Below are 19258 nucleotides of genomic sequence, written 5' to 3' on the forward strand. Positions count from 1 at the left end.
GAGCCTGCATGGGATTCTCTCCTTTCTCTCTGCCCCTCCCCCTGCTTACACACACTCTTAAAACAGAAAAGTGAGTTTATACTTTCATATGTTTTCTACTTACTCATTAGTAACCTTTGTATTTAGGTTAAAGCTGACCCTTTAGCAATTTTTGTTTATATTCACTTTTGCTACTTATATTTCTTTTGCTACTGAAGATGTTGAGCTTTTTTGGCTGAAATATAATAGACATAGGATATCCTCTTTTAACATTTCTTCTAAGGCTGGTTAAGTGATTGTGAACTTCTTTGCCTGTCTGAAAAACTCTGATTCTGAATAGTAATTTTGCAAGGTAAAGTATTCTTAATTGCAAGTTTTTTTCTTTCAGCAGACTGCAGGTAAGAAGACAATGATACAGTATATTCAACATTTTTGCTAAAAAAAAATCTGATAGTCTTAACAGGGTTCCCTTGTATGTAACAGATTGTTGGGGTTTGTTTTTTTACCGATTTTAATATACCCTCCTTATCTTTAACCTTTGACATATTGTGGGTCTCTTTGGATTCATCTTCTTTGGAGTTCTCTGGGTTTCCTAGATCTGTTTCCTTCCCCAGGTTAGGGAGGTTTCCAGCCATTATTTCTTAAAAGAAGTTTTTTGTTCCTTTTTCTCTCTGACCCTTCTAGGTCCCCTATAATGCAAATGTTGGTATATTTGCTGTTGTCCTGTAAGTTCTTTAAACTATCTTCATAGTAATTTCATTTTTTTTTTTTTGCTTCTGTCATTGGATGAGTTTTACTGCCTTATTTTTGAGGTGACTAGTCCTTCTGCTTCATCTGTTATTGAACCCTTCCTGTATATTTGTCAGTGTAGTTACTGTGTTCTTTACACAGTTAAGAATAGTATGTGACTTCTACTTGGTACTTTCTTATATTTTCTATCTTCTCACAATGTTGACTCATCCTTATTCATCCATGCTGAATTTCTCAAAGCTTTCAGGTGATGCCAATGTTATTGGTCCAAGGACTACCCTTTAAAGAGTAGCAAGCCTTGAGGCATTACAAATTATAGTGTACTGTTTGATCTCAAAATCCTGTTGATATTTGCCTATTGGTGATATTGTTGGGATGTGCTTCAAACTATGGATGTCCTCCAAGATTCCACATTCCACTCTGAATGAAAATGGCAATTGTTTCTGAGAACAAAATCCTTTTGGAATAGTTTCATGCAAATACCTGTTCCTTCATGTGCCTACTACTTTGAGTCTATGGAAACCATGCTGATTTTAGTCTAAGTAGTACTAAGACTACTTTCTCAGCTCTAACAATATGGCTTCATGTTCATAATTCAACTTTCTTCTTTTAATACAACATACATTTATGAGGCACCTGTCTTGTGTGGGGAATGTGTTCCATAAAAGCACGTGTGAAGGAATGAAACTGAAAGCATCCCCAGAATGTTTGCATGAAAATTAGGTGAGAGTTAGAAATATATAAATGTCGCTGGAAAACAGGTGCAAGATCATGAGAAGTCTTGTATGCTGTATGAGGAGTTTGGATTTTATTATAAATTCCACCTTGTTTGGAGGCAACTCTCTTAGGAGTATCACAGTCAGAGTTATATTTTTAAAAGATCATACATTCAGCAGTATAGTATTAAATTGGGAAGTGATAAGACTGGAGAAAGAGAAACCTAGTTGTGCTGATAGAAATGAAGGCAATGTAAATGGAGAAGAGAGTCTGTGAAAGTGTGATTTGTGTGGCTTCAGTGGTGCTTGAATATCATAGATGAGAGAGGAAGCTGACACTCAAGTTTATAAAAGGACTGAACAACTAGGTAGGAATACAGAAAAGAGAGTGAATTAGGTAAGAAACTATTTCGAACATGGTGATATGTTTGTGAAATATCCAATTAGATATTTTATTAAGCAGTTGAATGTAGATCTGGGACTTAAAAAGGTAGTATAGATGAAGAAAGGCAGAGGATAGAACTTTCAAGAACACTTATCTGCAGAAATAGGAGGTGGGGGGGGGGAATAGCCTAATGAATAGAAGAAGAAAGTATATTCACAGAGCGTAACAAAGAAGTTTCCAGAAAGAAGAAAGGATAAGGGGTATCAAAATGGATCGGAAAGAACAAACAAGAAAAACATTAGCCAGTACCCACGGGAGCTTGACTGACAGGTCTGTGAAGGGCAGTTTCAGTGTGTCAATGGCACTTAAGGCAGTAATTTACAGTTGTGGCCAAAGGACATCAGCAAAATGACAGACTAGGTAGCCATTCTCCCATGGAAACATCAAAAAACAATCAGAAATTGGCTGAACTAACCCTATAGGAGGAAGAGCCTACAAGCAAGCAAACACCGAAATAAAGTAAAATCACCTTCAGAAAAGTAGGAAATTTTGTGGCATTTTCACTCACCCTTCCCCGTCTATTCCCTAGTATGGCACTGTCTTGGTGTAGAGGCATCAGCAGTCCATTTCCCTCCTTCAATCCATAGGGAGAATAGAAAATCCTGTCTGCAATGTTCTAACCTGTCAGGGAACTGCCTAAAAGAATGGTTTCTGTCTTCTTTAACTCAGGTATCAAATGAGGAGAAAAAGGCAGCCACTAGTTGTGAAAGCTATAGGGGGACTACAGACCTGCAGACACCTAGGGCAAGAGATTACAGATAAAGACATAAAATAGAGCATCGAGGGCCCTGAGAACTTGGGTTAATTTCCTAGAACATCTCCCCCCATTAGAAAGGAAACAGTTGTACAAAGGAATTGAGAAAGCTACCTGCAGGTCCAGGCAAGACATATGCTCCAAAAAGACCTGAGCATATCGTAAGTTTCCATCACAGGCTTGATTCCTAGGCACAGAGACAGCATACAAAGACTGAGAGAGATGTTTTTTTCGAATGTTCCTTAAGAAGGAAAACAGGAAAATTCACAAATATTGGGAAATTAGAAAATACTTTGAGACAAGTGAAAATGCGAGATGTAGAGAATGCAGTGCTAAGAGAAAAATCTATATTTGTAAATGCTTGCATTAAAGAAAGACTTGAAGTAAACTACCTAACTTCAGGCCTTAGGGAACTAAAAGAACAAGAGCAAACTAAACCCAAAGCCAATAGAAGAAATAATAAAGACAAAAGTGGATAAATATATTTATAGTTTGTAAATAAAAATCAATGAAACCACCAGTTCTTCCAAATTTAGCTACACTAAGAAAAAAAAGTATTAAAATTTGAAATGAAAGTGGGAACACTGATTTTACATAAATAAAAAAGATTATATCAATACTATGAACAATTGTACACCAACAGATTGGATGACCTCCATGTAAAAATTTCCTAGAAACACAACCCACCAAGACCAAATCATGAAGAAATAAAAATTTGCATATACCTATAACTAATAAAAAGATTCAATCAATAATCAAAAACCTCACACCAAAGAAGAGCCCTGGACAAGATGCCCTCACTGGTAAATTCTACCTACATTTATTCTTCCTAAAAATTGAAAGGGAGGGAACACTAACACTCCATAACTCATAATATGAGGCCAGGATTGCCCTGATACCAAAGCCAGGGGAAGACAGTACAAGAAAACTAAAGACCAATATCCCGTTTAATTTTTTTTTAATTTTTAACGTTGTTTATTTTTGAGAGACAGAGTGCGAGTGGGGGAGAGGCAGAGAGAGAGAGAGAGGAAGACAGAGAACTTGAAGCAGGCTCTGAGCTTTCAGCACAGAGCCCAATGTGCAGCTCGAATCCACCACCCGTGAGATCATGACCTGAGCCAAAGTCTGACGCTTAACCAACTGAGCCACCAAGGCACCCCTCCCTTTTAAGTATTAATGCAGAAATTCACTGCTGTGAAAAGATACTCTTTTTAAAAATATATTAAGACTAAAAAAAAAAAAATATATTAAGACTTCTTTTGTGGCCTAACATGGAAAAAAAATGTGTATTCGACTATGGCTGGGTAGAGTGTCCCATATAGGTCTCTTAAGGACAACTGGACTACAGTCTTGTTAAATTTTTTTATCTGTTGTTTGCTTGTCCTATCCATTATTGAAAGTGGGGTATTTTAAGTGTCTAATCATTATTGTAGAACTATCTATCTCTTCAGTTTGATTCGTGCATTTTGGAGGTTTGATGGTTATGCATATATATTAATTGTTGTTAGAACTTCTTGGCCTTTAATCAATATATAATTTCCTTCTTTGTCTCTTGCAACAGTTTTGACCTAAAATGTGTTTTGTCTGATATTAGGATATCCATCACAGTGCTCTTTTGGTTACTCATTTTGCATGAAATATCTTTTTCCATCCATCTTTTACATTCAAAGTCTCTTGTAGATAGCTTAGAATTTGATTATTGTTTAAACCTATCAGGCAAATATCTGTGACTTTTGACTGTGGAGCTTTTTTCCATTTAAATAAGCTCTGATAGGGCGAGTAGCTCAGTAAGTTGAGCAACTGACTCTTGATTTTGGCTCAGATCATGATCTCAGTTTGTGAGGTCAAGCCTTGCATTGGACTCCTTGCTGACAGCACGCAGACTGCTTGGGATTGTTCTCTCTCTGCCCCTTCCCTGCTTGTACTCTCTAAAATAAAATTTAAAATATAAAAATAAGGTAATCCCTGAGAAGGAAGGACTAACTTTTGCCACTGTTTTTGGTATGTTTTCTGGCTTCCTCCACACCTCATTCCCTCCATTACTGCAGAATCCTCAACAAAATACTAGCAAATGAAATTTAGCAGCCTATTAAAAGAATTACACACGTTCAGGTAGGACTTATTCTTGTAATGTAAGGAATGTTCAACATATGATAATTAACCACTATAATAGATCACATTCACTGAATTAAAGGAAAAAACACATCTCAGTTGTTGAAGAAAAAGCATTTGAAGAAACTCAAAATCCTTTTGTGATAAAAACTCAACAAAATAGTAATAGAAACTAACTCAAAATAAAAAAAGACCATATATGAAAAGTCCACAGCTAAAAAAAAAAAAAAAAAACACGACAGTTATAACTTTTCTCCTAAAGTGAGGAACAAGATGAGAATGCAATGCTCACCACTCCCATTCAACATAGTATTGGAAGTTCAGAGCAACTAGGCAAGGAAAAGAAAGAAAAGCCACCCAAGTTGGAAAGGAAGAAGTCAAATAACCTCTGGCTCATAGATAACATGATCTCATATGTAAAAATCCTAAAAATCCCAATAATACCAGAATATGTCTCTTAGAGAATATGTTGCAAGATATAAAATCAATAGAAATCAGTTCATATCTATAAATGAATTATGAACAATCTGAAAAGGAAATTAAGAAAGTTATTCCACTTACAAAAACACAAATTTAACCAAGGAGGTGAAAAACATGTACACTGAAAACTACAAAACATTACTAAAAGAAATTAAAGAAGACAGAAAACTTATTAAGATGTCAGTACTGCTCAAATTGATCTAGAGATTCAAAATCCCGATGGCTTCTTTGCAGAAATAAGAAAATCCATTCTAAAATTCAAATGGAATGTCAAAAGCTCTTGAATAGCCAAAAAAAAATCTTAAAGAACAAAGTTGGAGACTTTATACTTCCTGGTATCAAAACTTACTACAAAGCTACAGTAATCAAAACAATGGTAGTTCTCGCACATAGACCAATGCAATAGGATAGAGAACCCAGAAATAAACTTTTGTATATATAATCAGATTAAGTGTGCCAAGATCATTCAATGAGGAAAGAACAGTCTTTTCAATAAATGGTGCTGGGTAGCTGGATAACCATATGCAGAGAATGAAGCTGGATCCTTATTTTAACCATATACAAAAATTAACTGAAAATAACTGAAATAAGCTCTTAGAAGAAAATATAGGGAAGAAGCTTCATAATATTGGATTGGCAATCATTTTTTCGCTAGGACACTAAAAGTACAGTTAAAAAATTACATAAAAGCTTTTCTTCATCAAAGGACACTACCAACAGTGAAAAGGCAACCCCCAGATTGGAAGAAATTATTTGCAAATCATATATCTGATAAAGGATTAATATCCAAAATATAGAGAACTGCAACTCAACAATACAACAGAAAGCCTAGACTAGACATTTCTCCAAAGACATATAAATGGACAGTACACACAAGAAAAGATGTTTGACATCACTAACAGGGAAATGCAAATTAAAACCACAATGAGATACCACGTCACATCCACTAGGATAGCGATTATTTTTTTAAATAAAATTAACACGTGGGTGGAAAAATTGGAACCCTTGTGCACTGTAGATGGGAATGTAAAATGGCACAGCTACTATAGAAAACAGTATGGCAGTTTCTCAAAGTATTGGACATAGAATTACCATATGATCCAGCAATTCCACTTGTGGACTAATGTTCATAGTAGCATCACAGTGGTCAAAAGGTGCACACAACTGATATGTCCATTGATGGATGGATGGATGGATGAACAAAATGTTGTGAGTACTTGCAATGGAATATTATTCAGCCTTCCAAAGGAATGAAATTCTATACATGCTACAATATAAATGAACCTTGAAAACGTTAGCTGAAATAAGCCAAGCACATGATAATTACAGGCCAATATCCCTGCTGCACATAGATGCAAAAACTCTCAACAAGATTTTCACTAGCCAGATTCAATAATATATTAAAAGAATCATACACCATGAGCAAATGGAATTTACCCAAGGGCTGCAAAGATGATTCAACATCCACAAAATGATCAGTGTGATACACCACATTAACAAAATGAAGGATAAAAATCATACCTCAATAGATGTAGAAAAAGCATCTGACAAAATTCAGTATCCAGTCATGATAAAAACTCTTAAAAGTGGGTATAGAGGGAATGTACCTCAGCATAGTAAAGGCCATAGATGACAAGTCCACAGCTAACATCATACTCAATGGTAAAAAGCTGAAAGCCTTTCTTCTAAGATCAGAAACAGGAGAAGGATTCCCACTCTCCCCATCTTTATTTAACATAGTGTCAGAAGTCCTAGCTAGAACAAGTAGATAATAAAAGTGTCCAAATTAAAAGGAAATAAAACTGTCATGTTTTGCAGATGACATGCTATTATTATGAATAGAAAGCCCTAAAGACTCTATAAAAAGAAACTGTTACAATAAACAAATTCAGTAAGTTGCAGGATACAAAATCAATATGCAAAAACTAGCACCAAACTGTCAGAAAGAGAAATGAAGAAAACAATCCCACATACAATTGCATCAAAATGAAAAATATACCTAGGACTAAATTTAACCAAGGAGGTGATGCAAGAATTATATACTGAAAACTAGGAGACATTTATGAAGGAAATTGAAGACACAAATGGAAATACAGCCTGTGCTCATGGATTGGAAGAATCAATATTGATAAAACATCCATATTGCCCAAAGCAATATACAGATTAAATACAATCCCAATCAAAATTCCAATGGCATTTTTCACAAAAATTGAACAATCCTAAAATTTGTATGGAACAAAAAATATATAGCCAAGAAATCTTGAGGAAGAAAAAAGCTAGAGACCTCATGCTCCCTAATTTCAAACTATATTAAAAAACTATAGTAATCAAAACCATACAGTATTAGCATAAAAACAGACATCGATCAATAGAACAAAATAGATACCCAGAATTAAACTCATGTATGCATGGTCAATTAATTTACTACAAGGGAGCTAAGAATATACCATGAGGAAGGGACAGTCCCTTCAATAAATGAGGTTGGGAAAACTGGACAGTCACATACAAAAGAATGAAAATTAACCACTATCTTACACCTTACACAAAAATTAATTCAAAATGGTCTAGGGGCACCTGGGTGGCTCCATGGGTTAAGCATCTGACTCTTGATTTCAGCTCAGGTCACAATCTCAGGGTCTTGAAATTGAGCCCCGTGTCAGAATCTCTGTGCTGGGCATAGATCCTGCTAAAGATTCTCTCTCTCTCTCTCTCTCTCTCTCTCTCTCTCTCTGCCCCTGCCCCACTTGTGTTCACCCATGTGCTCTGTCTCAAAAAAAAAAAAAAAAAAAAAAAATGGACTAAAGACTTGAACATAAGACCTGAAACCATAAAACTCTCATCATAAAACATAGGCAGCAAGGTCCTTTGACATAGATTTAAAACCAAAAAAAAAAAAAAAAAAAAAAAAAATACTGGCAATACCTGACACCAAAAGCAAAGGCTACAAAAGCAAAAATAATTAGAACTACATCATACTAAAAAGCGTCTGCACAACAAAGGAAACTATCAACAGAATGAAAAGGCAAGCTATGGGATGGGAAAAAAACATTTGCAAATCGTACATCTAATAAGGGACCACTGTCCAAAATATATAAAGAACTCATGAAACTCAATAGCAAAACAAAAACAAAAAAAAAATCCAATTTTTAAAATGGGCATATTTGAATAGACATTTTTCCCAAGAAGACATAGATGGCAAGCAGGTACATGAAAAGGTATCTTAGTACATAATCACCAGTTATCAGGAAAATGCCAATCAGAACCACCACAAGATATTACCCCACACCTGTCAAAATGACTATTATCAAAAAGATAACAATTGTTGGCAAGGATATGGAGAAAAGATAACCCTTGTGCGCTGTTGGTGGAAATATGAATTGGTGCGGCCACTATGGAAAACAGTAGGGATGTTCACAAAAAACTGAAAACAGAACCACCATGTGAACCAGCAATTCCACTTCTGGGTAGAATTTATCCAAAGAAAATGAAAATACTCAAAAAGACATATGTAACCCCATATTTATTCCATTATTTATAAATAAGATATTCAAGCAATCTAAGGGGCCAGCAATGGTGAATGGATAAAGAAATTGTGATATATATATATGTAATATATGTATATAATATGTATATATGTACATAACACATATATAATGTATATATGTATTATACATACATATTATATACATGTATACACATATACATATTATATACATTATACATACATACTATACACATACATATATATGTATTATACATACATATATGTGATATAATATGTATGTATAATGGAATATTATTCAGCCATTAGAAGGAAGTCTTGCCATTTGTGACAACATGAATGGACCTTGAGAGCATTACACTAAATGAAAGAAGACAAATACCCTGTGATCTCTCCTGTATGTGGAATCTAATACAAATGTGCACATGCACACACACACACACACACAGATTGGTAGGAGTTGCCAGAGGCAGGAAAATAAAAGGTAAGAGAAATGGGTGAAGGGGGCCAAAAAGAAAAAATAAGATTTTTTTTAAAGATTTTTACTTATAATTTTGAAGGTTAACAGCTCCCCGGTGGACACTTGGAGTCTAAAGATCCCCAAGAGATTTCTTTCAAAAGTGACCTCCACGAGATGTCTATCGCCTTACTTTACTCAAATAGAAAATTTTGGCTAAGGATCTGCTGCTTTGGTATGGGGTATTTACTGTGATAGTCTGGCTCCATCAACTCTGGGAAATTTTAACAACCTCTCTGAGCACATAGCAGGAGAATGAGCAGAGACAGTGCATACCTAAGTCTACTCCTGTTCATCTGCGCTGGGTTTGACCTGGAAAAAATGAAGCCAAAGAAAGGAAAGAAATGATGGACTAGTTAACTTGGATGAATTTAGCAAGAAAACAAACCAAGTTACCCTTTGGACTGAAGGGGTGCTTAAAAGTCTTCTGCTCTAAAGCTTACCACACCACACTCTTAGTATATTATGCCAAGAAACCTTTTTATATGGTTAATCTGGGAGGGAGCTGACATTCTCCAACTGGCTCTACACTACCATTAGCCATTTGCTAACAGAAGGCTCATAGACCACAGGAAAGCTAACTATTCCACTATGGCACAAAGAGAAGAAAATATGCCAATGTTTTTTAGTTGATATACAAAGAGGAGCAAGATGAATGATCTGAAGGCCCCAAACAAAATGCAGCAGAAGGGTTCTGTGTTTCATGCAGCCTGAGCATCGCAGCCTCTCCCTTGACTTGGCTAACATTATACATGCCTCCTTTATCTGCTTCCCAGTGCAATGGGCCTTGCATCGGGCCTCACCTAGCTGTGCAACACAGACAAGTGTTCTGCCAGACACGGGATGGCATCACCTTACCATCAGAGCAGTGCAGTGCCCTTCCAAGGTAAGAGAAAGCCATGGACCTCCTTTCCCCAGCCCCTGGGTCAACAGCATGGAAAGACAGCGTTAAGTGAGTGTTTCTCCTCTAACATCCCCTTTCCCTTTCGCCCTCCATTCTCCCCAGGCCATTGTTCTCCCTAGAGATAGATGTGCTGAATGTGCCAGGGTGGGTGGGCTCTCCTCTTTTGCAAACAAAGAGTGCAGAGGGTGCTATTCCTTTGAGGGTGGCCTGATACCGCATGAGATCTGCACTAACCCTAGAGTGCGCAGGAAGTTAGGGCTATGAAGTGACCGCCAGATTTCAAGGGCTCCAGCAGCCCCTCACTCTTGTTGGCCTTCCTATAAAAGTGATGCCGAATGAGGGCTCTTATCCCTGAGTCTCAACCTATCGTTCCCATCCAGTCCCCATTCCCTGTCATGCGTTCCTGTGGCTGTCCCCTTGGGGTGAGGGCTCACCATCCCCGCCCAAGGCCCCAGCCCCAGGCTCTGCCTCTGCCAGCCCCCATCCTGGACAGAGTTTGTTCCTGGGTCATACAGCGATACAGACTGTATACCCATGAGGACGCAGAGGGCCAATCAGAGCAATTGTCCTTCCGAGATCTTACAACCCCTCACTGACGGAGCAGAGACCAAAACCCAGGTCTGGTGGCAATAGAAGTGTTTGAGCAGTTGCCCAACATTCTTAGGTTTGCGACAATGTCTTCACATCTGTTCCCCAGTCCCGTGCCCACAGAGGCAGACCCTAACCCCGCCACCCTCGTCCTGCAGGCCCGTGAGCACCCAGAACTGCTGGTCAGAAGCCTGCAGCGTACACTGGAGGGTCAGCCTGTGGACCCTGTGCACGGCGACCTGCGGCAACTATGGCTTCCAATCCCGGCGTGTGGAGTGTGTGCACGCCCGCACCAACAAGGCAGTGCCTGAACACCTGTGCTCCTGGGGCCCCCGGCCGGCCAACTGGCAGCGCTGCAACATCACCCCATGTGAAAACAGTATGTTCCAACCCCAAAGAGTCTTCTGCCAATTCCCCACAGGGCATCGGGGGCAGAGGGCAGTCCCCAGGACTGACCCTGAGCGTAGGGCATTGGACCAGGTTTCCCAAGGATTGTGAGCTGGGGCCAGAGTTGGGTATGGTCACAGGGGTGCATGCAAGCGAGCAAAGATATGTATACGCATGTCCAGGCCATGAAAGATGGCTGAGTGTGCCCCCAAGGGCTCGATCTTGGCCCTGGGCAAAGCCAGGTACTATTGGCCAAATGCTAAACGAAGTCAGCCTCCAGCTCACCCGCAGTAGTTTGGCTGGTACCCAGGGGACGACAATCAGTGCCTCCTGGGGGCCGGGCTACTAGACAGAAAGCACCGTTTGCACTAGAAGAGCACACAGAGTGCCTCCTGCCCAGCTGGCCTTGCGCCCATCATGGCTCTGCTTCTCACAGAACAAGGACCGGCTGCCCTCCCTCCTTCCCAACCCACGGGCACCCACCGGAACTGTGCAGGAGCCCATGCCCTTGAGATCTACTCTTTCACTCCCTCCTCCCTCAAGTCTGGATCCTCCTCTGCCCAACACCGGCATTTGTATCCCAGTTGGATATTTTTTCTTCCTCTGGACCCAAAACAAACTGGAGGTCCTTCCCCACAGGAAAGAAGACAAAGTATGAGACAAAGAATACAAAGTTTTTAAATGTTGCCATGCAGTTTTCCCCTAAACGGGGCCTCTCTGAGCATGAGATTTCCAACGCTGAGGCAGATGTCCTGTAGGCAAATTGTCCCACTGCCTATACACTGGGGAGGGATGATCTTTGTTCTCTGTGTGGTGCTGACCCATCTTTATGTCAAGAGCTCACCACAGTTAGCACTAATGTTCAGTCAAAGTATTTCAGACTTCCTATGTTGGTCACAGAAGTCCACAACCCAAATCAGCACCAATAGCTAAGGACCATCTCGTTTGTGCCAATACTGAACTAGAGGCCACAGTGCTCGGGCAAGACATGGTCAGGGGAAGGAGTAGAGAGGCTTGGGTGGACAGTGTTAAGAAACTTTCACGGAGGAAAGAAGGCTCACATTCCAGGGGATGAGGCCATCAACCGGGGCCTCATTGCACACCACGTCAGAGTGGCGCAGCATTGAGTCCTTCTGGGAACCAGCTCGAGGAGAGCCACTTAAATACCACGGGGAAAGGCCAGCTTGCCTTAGAAGGTCAGGCGGTCCCGAGGAGAGGGAGATGAACAGCGCCCTCCGGAAGGAAGCGTGCCATCAGAAAGGCAGTAGAACAGGCCGAGGGTTGGGCCGTGTCAGCCGGCCAACAACGGCAGCCTGTTGGCAGGCTGGGAGGCAGGTGGCTGAGTGCCACCAGAGCGAGGCCAGCGCAGAGATGCTGGACAGCAGGGGCCCCTCCAGCATGGGAGTCCAGTGCCCAAGGCAGACCCCAGGAAGCACCCAGTGGCCACAGCCTTTAGCTCCATTTCACATCTTTCTTTTGTCCCCTTTCCCAGTGGAGTGCAGAGATACTACCAGGTACTGCGAGAAGGTCAAACAGCTAAAACTCTGCCAACTCAGCCAGTTCAAATCTCGCTGCTGTGGGACTTGCGGCAAAGCGTGAAGACAGGGCCCAGGGAAGAACTCTACCCTGGCCACACAGAGGACTCCCGCCACCACCTTGGACAGAACTTAAGCTCTCTTCGTTTATTTATTTATTTTCCTCTCCCCACCCCCACCCCACACACCCTCGTCCAACCTCCTCCCCCACCCCAGACATGAGGACCTCGGCATGTCCTCTCTCTCGGTTCACTGGAGAACAGAATGTGGGGGAAAGACAAGGAAAGGGGTCTACAGGAGGTTGCAGAGCAGACGCCTCGCCTTCCCAAACACAGGTCCCGAAAAGGCGGAGGAAGAGGCAGGCGTGGCTCCTGGGGACAGCAGGGAGGCAGAGCCAGTGGCAGACGAGAGATGGGAGGGTAGGCCACAGAGCATTTGCAAAGCATTGGTACAGACTCCAGACAACCAGCTGTGTCTTTCCTGGCAGCACACCGTCCACACGGGAGTGTGCTTCTGCTTTGTGTCCTCCTCTGCCTCAGCCTTGGGAAGAGCAGGCAGGGAGGGGAGGACACCATCGGAAGGCAAAACCCAGGCCAGAACTCAGCTCTTCTGCCGGGGAGCGTCAAGAACTCCAAGCCCGGATACAGAGCAGTAAGGAGGAGACCATCCAAGTAGGCCCGAAGCACACTTGATGCAGAAAACCACGTGGGGGCTGGGGCAGGGAGGAGACAGAAGCAAAAAGAAACCTGTGCATGGTCCTCAGCGGGGAAGTGCAGGTAGATGGGGAGGAGTGAGGAGGCTCGGGGAAGGGGCCCTCTGGATTCTGCTGCCCTCGCAGAGGGCACACTGCCTGCTAGGAGACCTGCCCTCCCTGAGGTGCAGGGGAGTCCCCACTCCCCACACTGTCTCAGACTTCTGCCTATACCCCCCTAGCAAAGCCAGCGAGACATCAAGATCCACTTGTTCAGTTGAGCGGCCCCTCTCATCTCTCTCTACATCAAGAGTCCCCCCCCCTCCCCAACCCCAGCCCAGAACAATACTGCTGATGTGGGTCAAGGGCATTCTGAGCAAGAATAGGCTGGGGTTTCTGCCTGTATGGCCTTTGCTGCCCCACTTGAGGGCCAGGGGTGGGGTTCAATTTGCCAGATGGTATCCATCGGGTCACAGTAGCTGCTTCCAGAACGGGCCGGGGCCCGTTCAGGGTGGGACAGCGGGCTTGTGCGGGCCCACTGTAAGAGCGGCGCTATTTATACAGCAGCTTGGGGCAGGGTGATGGGGTGCGGTGGCAAAGCCATAGGATAACTAAAGCTCGCAAGAGGGTCCTCAAAGGCTTTTCAACCTGTTCCCTACACACACTGAAGTACTATGAACCTTACAGCAATTAATATCCACCCAGTTTTGGTAATCCAGTCAGCAAGGCAGCACACACACTTGCAGTAATGCGGGTCAGCTAGAGTAACATGGCTGCAGCAAAGTCTAGGGGCAAACCTGAAATCCTGGGACCATTTGGCAAATTGTTCTTTCAGCAAAGGGGTTTGGGTGAGTGGTTTTGGCCACCTCCCCCTTGAGTGGACACCGTTCAATAGCCAGGGCAGCGTGGCCACACTCACTCACCCCTCAGACAGCCTGCTCCCCCCTCACATACAGACTCGCAAAATGCCACCCAGCCCCGGGCCACCACCAATACTGGGCTGTGTTTTCCAGCCCACCTGGAAGTCAAAGATGGGGGGAAGACGGTATTAAGCTGTGTCCTCCCCAGGTGAGCTACGGACAATTAAGGTGGGTCTCTTTCTTCCTCACCACAATGGGCTCTAAGAAGTCATGTTACTAAAAAATCAGCGTAATGTTTATTTAAAATAAAAGAGAATGTTTTCTATGTCTGTATATCTTTTGTGAATATTTATTAGGATTTCTTGTATAAAAACGTGCAATATTAATAATTGTACATTGTCATTCAGAAAACACAGTATTTGGGGGACTTTTTTATTAACTTCCTGCAGTTGTGTTCCTGTAAACTCTGGTAACTATTGTATTGTTCCTATTTTTAATAGAGGCTGATGTTTAACTCTGGATCCATTCACTGTGTACAGAACACATTGTAAAGCTAACATGGGATGACAGGGCAAGAAGAGGGGACTCGTTTGTGACACAACAGTTATGCATGGAATGGAGAATGCAAATTCCATACTGCTACTAATGTGGCTGGTTATTTGTAGTTCAATAGCTGTTGAGAACCAGTGGCCAATATTTACATTTTCTAAATAGCCAGTGTCCTCCAGCTCCGCCTCGTGTCAGGTTGGAGCCGTTGGTGGGGGCCTCAGAGCCAGCTCGGAGGACCTAGGTTTGGGGTGGGAAGCAGCGTGCTCCTTGCATGAGATGAATGTACATTTACTGTTTGTTCTGTGAATTGTGACTCAGCAGCAACACAAGATGATTAGAGCTGCTGAATAATATGGAAGGAGGCACTTTCCTCCTCTAAAACACAAAACTGTATTTATATTTTTTGTACAGATAATACAGCTTATTTATTTAACTCTTGTCGTCCGAGTCTCTGTTAAGCTCAGCCTTCCGGTCTAGTTCTGTACAGGGGTTGAGGGTGGTTCCCAGCCACTTACGTGTGTTTGGCCGCCACAGAAGAATGGTGGTTTTGAGCTCTGCATGGGAAGCTGGGAGCCCATGCCTGCAGGGCCAGCTCTGTAAGTGAACTCAAAGGAGCTATGTTTGTGGATGTGCACATATTCAGGTTTAGGACTACCCTTGACAATCATCTCATTTATGGCCCTGGGTAGTGGGAACATGGAAGCCACAGTGCCTTCAGAAAGACACGTGGACATCTCGTGGGTGGAGGGTAGATGCAGATTTGGCTGCAGGAGGAGTCTCCAGGTCAGGTCCCCGCCAACAGGGGCGTGCACAGTATAAAGTAGCTGTGTGCTGAAATTCTGGATGGACACCATTAGTAGGAGCTAACACTTGTTACTACATTTTCATCCTCACATGAGCCCTATGATTATCTGTATATGGGTAGACAGAGGCCCAGAAAGCCCAAGGTCAACCAGCTAGTGGAACAGGGATCAAACTCCTAGAAGTCTGGCTTTTTAGCCACAGCCTTTTCCTTACCCACTATGCCATCTCCAGCTTCTCTGTGCAAGAGCGGACCATGCATGGCCACCATTGTGGGTACCATCTTTCCCTACTGCTTGGAGGCTGGTAGATGACAATGGGACATTTTACTGGAGTTGTCACTTTCTCATCCCCTAAAATCAATTCTTCTGGCATTCTGTGGCCCCTACCTGCCTATTTTTAAAGCATTTTAATAGAAATAAAGCTACTATGGGAAGTGCAGAAAAAAATAAAAGTGTATTGTGGCGTTCTTCATCAATTGTTTCCAGTGGAAGGGCAGCAAGTCTCCAAGCCCCCAGGATGTCCACACAAAGACCTTTGTGGGAGGCACTTAAGAACCCCAGCCTGAAAGCCCAATTCCAATCCATTTTCCAACAACTCACCCATCACATCACAGTCTGTTATGCAGTGTAAAAATTAGTTAGAAAGCTCTTCCTGAAATCCCAATTATTTTCTAAGGAGTTTTAGGTTTTGCTTTAAAGAAATAGTCAATACTTGAACTAGAAATACTCACATACCAACAATCAAATAATATCCTACAGAGACCCCAGGGGAGGATGGGAGGGCAGGGATAAGTCAGAGATGCCAGAGCAAAAAAAAAAAACAAAAAAAAAAAAACCACCCAGGAAGTTTCAAATGGTGGGACAGGCTCAGATAGAACATACGGAAAATTTTCCAGCCCAAATCACAGAGCTCAGCGGGGAGAAAAAGATCCCTATAAGGATGCTCCCAACCACAGCATAAAAGTTCGGAATCTTAACCACAGGCAGGTCCTGGGATTCAAACTGCTCATACCAGAGTCCCCTGCTTGGCCTCAGAAGTTTCTAGGACTTTGACAGCATGTGCCCAGAAAATCTGGGGCCCATCCAAACCAAAATCATCAATAATCACCAAAGCTCATTCGTGCCTCAGTTTCTCACCTTTGAAAAGAGGATATCTCCTAAGATAGGGTTTTTATGAGAAAACTAGCAGTTCATTCACATTGAGGAAATCTAGGATCTCCTGGCACATCACTGAAGCGTTCACCAAATGTTAACTGCTATTATCATCCACCCTACCTTGAAGACAGGGAGATGAGGGCAGAGCACTTGTCCTATTTCATATTCCCATTGTCAGCTGTGAAAGACTGTTCCTAGGTTTTCATTTTTGAGTGAGAAGGACATCAGTCGTTCCTTCAAAGTTCAGTACTACACAATAGTGTAAATAAGAGAGGCATTAGTGAACCCAAATCTGTATATTGGAAGATAACATAATAGCACATGTAGCCCACTCACCAAAATATTGACATACTTTCAGAAATAGTTCCCAGGACAGCTGTTACCTTGTAATCCCAATGTACAGTCTAGTTTCAAATCAAATCTGCCATTTCCTTTGATTTACTAAAAAAAAAACGAAAAACACAAAAAAACAAAAAAACAAAAAAAAAACAGGGACAAATGCTCATACAAGAGCAAACATACATGTGATGTAAAAGCTAAAGTTAAGGATATCTCACTTACCAAGTGGTAGATTTTCTCATAAACAGCATGCTATGATAACCAATCCTGCAAATAAATCCAAAAAAAAATCCAATTTTATTAATGGCTTTCAGCTAAAATGAGACAACTTAGAGCTCAATAATCCATCTGTGGGCCTCCCCAAAATAGGCAAATTCATCCACAAAGGATAAGGGACTTATCGGGTGAACAGAAGGATGAAGCTCTTGGAAACAGCCCAATGAAAACTGACCTACTGGGTGAATTATCCAAGGAAGGATAAATTAGTAAACAAAATAAAGTGACACCCCCTTGGTTTTGTCTCTTTCAGTCCCTCATTTTGTTCAATGAACCAGCCATGATTTAAAGACTTCAGGATTCAGACTCAGAATACACTGAATGTGAGTTAAATCAGGGAAGGTGATCTACGCATGTCACATATGACCAAGCAGGAAAATACTGATGTGGATACAAGCCTCAGTCAGTAAAGAATTGAATACTCAATGAATTCTACCAACCCTGTAAGATTAAAATTAACCTAAAATTATCATGTGTCCCCACATAGCCATGCAGTCTACTTGGAGATGCTTTTACAGGTTAAATGCGTATGAGCCAATAAGAGACTGTGATCTTTGGCTGACCCGCAGTTTCTTGTTCATAGTACCCGAAGGTTTTCAAATGTGTGTTGCTACCTCTAAACTGGAAGGCAGATATGGCAATCAAGGTTTTGCTGGCAAGAACTGAGCTGTCACCTTGCCTGTCAACCAGAGGTTTACAACTTCACTCAGATGGATTCTGTGAAGCACCTGGTCCCAATCAAACTACATGTGTCATGCTTCTGATCACACAATATACAGATGTCACTCACCTCTGTGTTTTCCAAAGGCAAAATCCATCTTCAACCAAGGATTTCCCAAGCTGCTCCTAAAGATATGGTTTATATGTGTGTAAACAGAAATTAAACGTGCAGTTTTACGTGAGTGAAGAGAAAGCAGACAGTAGGGAATGGTTCTCCTGCTGAACATAAATAATGTTTGTTTAAGCAGAATGCTGAGGAGGGCCTGAGAGATTGCACAGTCAGCATCCAGACCAGAAAGCATGCCTGGGAAACCTGCTTCCTTTTCCAAGATGACATAAACAGCCCTCCTCTGGGTCTTTGTGATAGCCAGGGCTGACCTTGTTACAACTCCCAAAAAAGGACAGAAGACAAGCTGTGAACAGCTTAGTTACCAGGTAAGCAACTCAGGGAAATGTTTAATGGCCAAGGCAGCGAGTGTGGTGATGAAGTGCATCATGGGCTTGATTTTCTCCTCCTAATCCTCACCATCCTTTGTTTAAATAACAATGAAGGGGCCAGGAAATGACTGAGCTGAGGCCAGCTGAAGGATGACAAAGTTGTCCAGACAGTCATCCAGGTAGTTCTGTCCTATGGCTGAAGCTCAGTGTGTCAGTGCCAGGGTGCAGAGCAGGAGCCAGATCGATAGGCCAGTCACTCCTGAGCTGAATTTCTTTACCTGCACAGGGCCTTCCTATTGGAATGGAGACACTCAAGGCAACCACCTGGGAGCAAGCCCCCATAATTTGGATCTTCCACTCCCTTTGCAGTGTGAAGGTCTAGCCTGTGCACTAAGGTCCAGCTGGGATGGAAAACAACCAAAGTTCTCATCTGGTCTGGTGGACTTCACTCTACCTTCCCCTGCTAGATAAGCCTTTTTCCCTTCTCATCTCCTCTCCTCCCTGATTTCTTTTCCCATCACTTACCTTCCCCTTCCCTCAGAGTCTGAGAAACTCTTGCCAAGTGCCAACTCTGTGCCAGGCCCAGGCTGGGCCCTGGGGACATGGCTTTCAGGGAACTCAGAGTCCAATCAGGAAAGCAGACATATCTCACCACAAATGCCAACGTGAAGTCCCAGGTTTGGGGGAGTTTCCAGCTCAGTTTTCTTCTTCATTTGGTTCCTTCACAGTCAGCACCCAGGGATTTCTCCTTTTATTCC

The 19258-nt window shown here is 42.2% G+C and overlaps 1 protein-coding gene and 1 long non-coding RNA gene across 5 annotated transcripts in view; one reads left to right on the forward strand and one right to left on the reverse strand.

The window, feature by feature from the left end:
- Positions 1–15202, forward strand: part of ADAMTSL1 (ADAMTS like 1) — an 885884-nt gene extending 870682 nt beyond the window's left edge. For all 4 annotated transcript variants that reach the window (XM_086685374.1, XM_086685375.1, XM_086685376.1 and 1 more), the window contains 3 exons: positions 10032–10141; positions 10906–11126; positions 12627–15202. In XM_086685374.1, the coding sequence (XP_086541500.1) occupies positions 10032–10141; positions 10906–11126; positions 12627–12733 (438 nt within the window). In that variant the 3' untranslated portion in view covers positions 12734–15202. The remainder of the gene's footprint in view (positions 1–10031; positions 10142–10905; positions 11127–12626) is intronic.
- Positions 1–18210, reverse strand: part of LOC147574832 (uncharacterized) — a 32814-nt gene extending 14604 nt beyond the window's left edge. The window contains exons 1-2 of the long non-coding RNA XR_015243569.1: positions 18133–18210; positions 17289–17333 (exon numbers count right to left, since the gene is read on the reverse strand). This is a non-coding gene — a long non-coding RNA (uncharacterized LOC147574832). The remainder of the gene's footprint in view (positions 1–17288; positions 17334–18132) is intronic.
- Between the last annotated feature and the right edge of the window lie 1048 nt (positions 18211–19258).

Source organism: Puma concolor, chromosome D4 (genome assembly GCF_028749965.1).
Source record: "Puma concolor isolate L17-30 chromosome D4, mPumCon1.1.hap2, whole genome shotgun sequence".
NCBI classification, from domain to species: Eukaryota; Metazoa; Chordata; class Mammalia; order Carnivora; family Felidae; genus Puma; species Puma concolor.